The 6,689-nt window shown below is 42.2% G+C and overlaps 1 protein-coding gene across 1 annotated transcript; it reads right to left on the bottom strand.

Annotated features, from left to right (window-relative positions):
• Positions 1–41: 41 nt before the first annotated feature.
• On the bottom strand, positions 42–1,887 carry LOC122763170 (acidic leucine-rich nuclear phosphoprotein 32 family member E-like). Its single transcript, XM_044018238.1, has 6 exons — positions 1,697–1,887; positions 941–1,090; positions 740–862; positions 487–646; positions 280–413; positions 42–140 (listed from the first exon to the last, which is right to left on the bottom strand). Exons 1-6 carry the CDS (start codon positions 1,748–1,750, stop codon positions 57–59), a joined length of 705 nt encoding a protein of 234 aa, XP_043874173.1. The 5' UTR covers positions 1,751–1,887; the 3' UTR covers positions 42–56.
• Positions 1,888–6,689: the final 4,802 nt, after the last annotated feature.

The raw sequence follows: 6,689 nt of genomic DNA, 5'->3' as shown, positions 1-6,689 counted from the left end.
ACACACACACACACACAGGTCAACCCAAACTGACTTGGGGCAAAAAAGTGCTGATGTCACAGATCATGTGACATAAACTCACCTCCATCTTCATCCTCTTCATCGTCCTCCTCCACGTAGTCTCCATCGTCGTCTTCATCCTGATAGTCAGAGAGGACAGTGTCAATGAGAAAAGAGGACAGCGTCAGTGAGGACGGAGGACCGGGTCAGTGAGGACGGAGGAAATGAGGACAGCGTCAGTGAGGACAGAGTGGAACCTCAACCACACAGAGGACTCACCTGGATTCCTTCCTTCATCAGGTAGGACAGTCCCACTTCTTCTTCGTCTGAGCCTTCGTCCCCGTCCTCGTCGTCTTCATCGTCCTCCTCATCATCGTCATCGTCTCCCAGTGGCCCCGCCTCATCGTCAACGTCTGCAACACAGACTCCGTTCAACACGGACACAGAGTTTGATATAGGGACAACACGACCTGGACGTGGTCTCACCGTTCTCGGCCTCAGAGTCGGGGACCTCGTTGTCCTCCTGGTCAAAACCGTCCAGGTAAGTGAGCTGAGGCAGCATCTCGAAGACGCTGTCTCTGTAGTCGTCCAGTGTGGACACTTCACAGCTGTACAGGTCCAGACTCCTCAGGTTCTTCAGGCTCTGCTGCAAGACAAGACAGAGACACAGGAGACGTTTCAGAGACACAGGAGACGTTTCAGAGACACAGACGCGTTCAGGCGCATCAGTCAAACTCACCAGTGGCTTCACGCTGCTCAGCTCTTTGATCTTGTTCCCACTCAGATTCAGGTGAGACAGATTTGGACATTTGTCTGCCAACGTGTCCAAACCTCCTGAGATGGTGTTGTCACTGACCTCCAGCTGAGACGGAGACAGACAGTCAGAGACAAACAGAGATAGTGGACACATGGAGACACCGTCAGAGACAGAGACACTGACCTTGCGTAGTTTGGGCAGAGGGGGCAGTGTGGACAGAGACGTCAGTCCAACGTTGACCATACTGAGGACGTCCAGCTCTGTGTACTCGTCCGTCAGTCCCTCCACGTCCCCATCACTGGAGCGACAGTTGTCCACCACCAGCTCTGCCACCTGAGGACACACAGACATGTCTTCATTAAAGCTGTGATGTCCAATCAGGACACAGTCATGTAATGTCTTTAAAGACACAATATTAAGTTATTAAAACACAAAGTTATTGTTATAAAAAACAGAATGAATGAACTAAAGTAATAACTGGGTCACGTGGTCTAAACAACAGAGAGTGGGCGGGGCCAGCGCCGCTCACTGGACCCATAACTTTCCTGTTTGGTCTGATATGAACCGCATTCACCGGAACTTCCACCGAACCTGAGTCACGTGTCAAAAAGGATCCGATCATAATGATAATGATTATTATTAGTATTATTCGGAGTTTGGAGTTCAGGTTCACAGAGAGGGGAAGGGGCCGGGGGTCAGACTGTAACCGACTTTAACATGGAGTGACGGTGATGAAGCTCCGGACACACGGACACAGACTACGGAACACACGGTCTATATACGCGCGTGTGTCTTTGTGTGTGAGCGCGCGCGCATGCACGGCCCTACAGGACAAACCGCGGGAGTTTCCTCCTCCATGTTGAAGTTGTTTTCTGGGTCAAAATGTCGGAGGCGCCTCCGCCGCCTTCCTCGTCTCTACTGAAGTAAACAAACACGAACCTCCGCCGGGTTCCGGTTCCTCAGCTCCAGGCTGATTCTCTTCTTCATCTCCATGTTGAACCAGGTCACACGAACACAAACACACACACACACACAGAGAGAGAGAAACGCGGATCACAGATGCTCCGTCTCCTGCGAACACCAGGCGACTACTGAGCCTCCATGTTCGTTAGCCTACCTCCACCCACACGCCACGCCCTCTTTGTGATAAATATTCATTGACTTTTCAGATTTCTGTCTTCTATTGGCTTAAAGATGAGCCACTCACAAGGCTACGCCCCGTAGGCTGAGCGTATCCAGGACCTCTCTGTGATAGGCTGGAATTACAAATGCGTCGTCGGCTCTCAGCCAATGAGAGGACGAAGATGAAACGTTTAAACTTAACACACGCCTACTCTTTGTGTGAACTGCCGCCATATTTTAGAGAGCACTTCACAGTCCCTCGGATTTTCCAGTGTCACAAACATTTACGAGTTTTACCGGAAAAGATCGCGTTATAAATAATAACATTAATAATAATACTAATCGTAATAATAATAATGATGATAACAATAATAAATCTAAAACATCCTTAAAGTAAATCGAAATTGTGCGGTAAAAGTGATAATTATGAGATTAAAAAGTGACAATTATGAGACAATTTAGAATTTAGAATTTTAATTTTCTTAATCCCCTTAGGGAAAGTATTCCTCTGCATATAATTATGTGATTAAAAAGTCGTAATTGTGCGATAACAAGTCATGATTATGAAATAAAGTCGTAATTATGAGATAATGACCAGAGAATGTTGGATTTCATTGGCCCTCACCCTCCAAAATTTTGTAATGTTGGACAGACTATCCGGTGGCCGCTGGTGCTCAAGGACTGAGCCAGGGATTGAGAGTTCAAGTCCCATCTAGGGTGAACTTCCTCGGAGCAGCCCAGTCATAGTTTTGAGACTTTAGAAGTCACTAGTATATATTTATTATAATATTAGCACCGTTTTCTCCTGTGTGCATAAATAGTCCACACTGCTCGTGGTGTGGACTATAAATGTGAACAGTGATTATTGTTGGGGGTCATTTTCATGGCTTTTTGAGACCATGGATTATGATTGATTGTGTGCTTGAATGAGAAAATTGAACTTGTGTTGTGTTGAAATTGTTTAATAAGAAACTAAGGGCAAACACAGGGTAAACACAGGGTAAACACAGGGTAAACACAGGCAAACAGGGTAAACACAGGGTAAACACAGGGCAAACAGGGTAAACACAGGGCAAACACAGGGTAAACACAAGGCAGGGTACACAGGCAAACAGGCAAACATGGGGTAAACACGGGTAGGGCAAACACGGGGGCAAACACAGGGCAAACACAGGGCAAACAGGGCAAACACGGGCAAACACGGGTAAACACAGGGCAAACACAGGGTAAACACAGGGTAAACACGGGCAAACACGGGTAAGGGTAAACACAAAACACAGGGCAAACACAGGGCAAACACAGGGTAAACACAAAACACAGGGTAAACACAGGGGGTAAAACACAGGGTAAACACAGGGCAACACAGGGGCAAACACACAGGACAACAGGGCAAAACACGGGCAAACACAGGGCAAACACAGGCAAACACGGGTAAACAGGGGTAAAGCTGGGCAAACACGGGTAAACACAGGGCAAACACACACAGGGCAAAGGCAAACACGGGTAAACACAGGGTAAACACAGGGTAAACACAGGGCAAAACACAGGGTAAACACAGGGCAAAACACACGGGTAAACACAGGGGCAAACACAGGGCAAACACGGGTAAACACAGGGGGGTAAACACAGGGGGTTACGGGCAAACAGGGGTAAACAGGGCAAACACAGGGTAAACACAGGGCAAACACAGGGTAAACACAGGTAAAACACAGGAAAACACAGGGTAAACACAGGGTAAACACAGGGCAAACACAGGCAAACACAGGGCAAACACAGGGAAACACAGGGTTAACACAGGGTTAACACAGGGTAAACACAGGGTAAACACAGGCAAACACAGGGCAAACACAGGGTAAACACAGGGCAACACAGGCAAACACGGGCAAACAGGCAAAACAGTAAACAGGGTAAACACAGGGCAAACACAGGGTAAACACAGGGTAAACACAGGGCAAACACACACCAAACAGGGCAAACACGGGCAAACACGGGCAAACACACAGGGCAAACAGCAGGGGCAAACACAGGGGGCAACAGGGTTAACACAGGGTAAACACAGGGCAAACACAGGGTAAACACAGGGTAAACACGGGCACAGGGCAAACACGGGTACACACCAAACACGGGCAAACACAGGGTAAACACAGGGCAAACACGGGCAAACATAAGGCAAACACAGGGTAAACACAGGGCAAACACAGGGTAAACACACAAGGCAAACACAGGGGGTAAACACACAGGGTAAACACAGGGTAAACACAGGAGTAAACACAGGGCAAACACAGGGTAAACACAGGGTAAACACAGGGTAAACACAGGGTAAACACAGGGCAAACAGGGGGGCAAACAGGGCAAACACAGGGCAACACGGGCAAACAGGGCAAACACGGGCAAACACAACACAAAACCGGGGAGGGCAAACATGGGGTAAACACGGGGTAAACACAGGGCAAACACGGGGCAAACACGACAACATCAAAATTATGGGATAATTAAGTCATAATTATGGGATAAAAAGTCATAATTATGAGATAAAAAGTCAAAATTATGAGATAAAAATTCGAATTTATTGGATAGAAAGTCATAATTATGTAGATAAAAAATGATTATCTCATAATTTTGACTTACTTTGAGGATATTTTTATTATCAAGACTAATTTTCACCTCTTTCTTGGTGGAAACGGGCTCTTTTATAATTTGGGGTTATATATGTATTTATTTTTTCCTTTAATGTCTGTGTTTTGTTGATGAATTTGTTTTTTAAATGTTTTAACAAAATATTCAAACATTGTTTTGTACAAAAAAAAAACGTTCACAACGACAGTAACGGAGCATGCGCGCACAAGAACAACCTTTATGATTAGTCACTAACAGCTTAACGAGACTCTTTGCTGCTCTCTCGCTCATTTTGAAACACTTTTTTGAGTCTTTATTTTTTTAACTTCTTACGGCAGCTCAACAACGACAACTGTCACTTTGCGGTAAAAAAAAGTGAGTTTGCGACTGTAAAACTTTGCGAACGGACAGCTAAGCTAACGCTAGTAGATCGCTAATGCGTCGCCGCGACATCAGAGCGCGTGCGTGAGTGTCCGCGTGACAGCAGGTGAACAGGTGAGTGTCCGCGCGACAGCAGTTGAACTAAACTCAGCAGAAACAGCTACAGTAGTGAGTTAACAGTGGTAAACTTAGTTAAAGTAAAAGTTGAAATTAACTGTCAAACGAACGGTTTCTAATAGGGAGACGATCTCCTTTAGAAATCGATTAAATCTAATGAATTTAATAAAAAACAACTTAATTTTACGTGTTCTGCGTTGAAACTCGTCTGAGTGGTCACACGTGGACCTGATGAGAGCGCGTGTGTGCGTGCGTGTCTGTGTTAATGACTCGGCTCACCTGTGTGTCCGTGGGTTTCTGTGTTTTTCAGTTGAATAAAAAAAGAAAAGTGATGGATTCACCAAAACCACTGATCCTGAAGAGCAGAACCACGGTGTCCCTGCACGAGCGGTGAGACGCACGCACACACACACACACACACACACACACACCTTCATTGCCATGCGTTTATCTGAAGTGTGACAGTGATCATATATGTATGTATGTGTGTGTATATATATATATATATATATATATATATATATATATATATATATATATATATATATATGTGTGTGTGTGTGTGTGTGTATGTATGTATGTATATATATGTGTGTGTGTGTATGTATATATACATACATATATATGTGTATATATACATACATATATATGTGTATATATATATATATTAACATATATGATCACTGTCACACTTATATATATATATATATATGTGTATATGTATATATATATATATATGTATATGTGTGTGTAATACTCAAATGTCTGATCACTAAAGTTTAAATGATGGTTTTCAATTATATTATTATTTTCATAATCAATTCAGCTGTTGATTGTTTTGTGGATTAATCAATTAGTTTGGTTCAGAAAAAGGTCAAAAAATATTGATTGTTTTTGTCCACAATCCCAAAATGATTTAGTTTGAATGATTTCTTTGTTTTTATGGAACAAAGAAACCAGGAAATATTCAAAATCTGAATCTATCTCTGATATATCTGAAAAATGACAGAAACTAGGAAATATTTTCAGCTTCTTAAATGTGAATATTTTCTACTTTCTGTCATTTTTCAGCTTCTTAAATGTGAATATTTTCTACTTTCTGTCATTTTTCAGCTTCTTAAATGTGAATATTTTCTACTTTCTGTCATTTTTCAGCTTCTTAAATGTGAATATTTTCTACTTTCTGTCATTTTTCAGCTTCTTAAATGTGAATATTTTCTACTTTCTGTCATTTTCCAGCTTCTTAAAAGTGAATAGTTTCTACTTTCTGTAATTTTTAGCCTCTTAAATGTGAATATTTTCTACTGTCTTTTTGATCTTACATGTCAATATTTTCTAGTTTCTGTCATTTTTCACCCTAAATGTGAATATTTTCTACTTTCTGTCAATTGTTCAGCTTTTTAAATGTGAATATTTTCTACTTTCTCTCATTTTTCAGATTCTTAAATGTGAATATTTTCTCATTTTTGTCATTTTTCAGCTTCTTAAATGTGAATATTTTCTACTTTCTGTGATATTTTCAGCTTCTTAAAGTGATATTTTCTACTTTTTGTCATTTTTCAGCTTCCTAAATGTGAATATTTTCTACTTTTTGTCATTTTCCAGCTTCTTAAATGTGAATATTTTCTACTTTCTGTCATTTTCAGCTTCTTAAATGTGAACATTTTCTACTTTCTGTCATTTTTCAGCTTCTTAA

Source organism: Solea senegalensis, unplaced genomic scaffold (genome assembly GCF_019176455.1).
Source record: "Solea senegalensis isolate Sse05_10M unplaced genomic scaffold, IFAPA_SoseM_1 scf7180000016533, whole genome shotgun sequence".
NCBI lineage: Eukaryota > Metazoa > Chordata > Actinopteri > Pleuronectiformes > Soleidae > Solea > Solea senegalensis.
The sequence above is the reverse complement of the archived record's forward strand: the minus strand, read 5'-3'. Positions and strand labels throughout refer to the sequence as shown.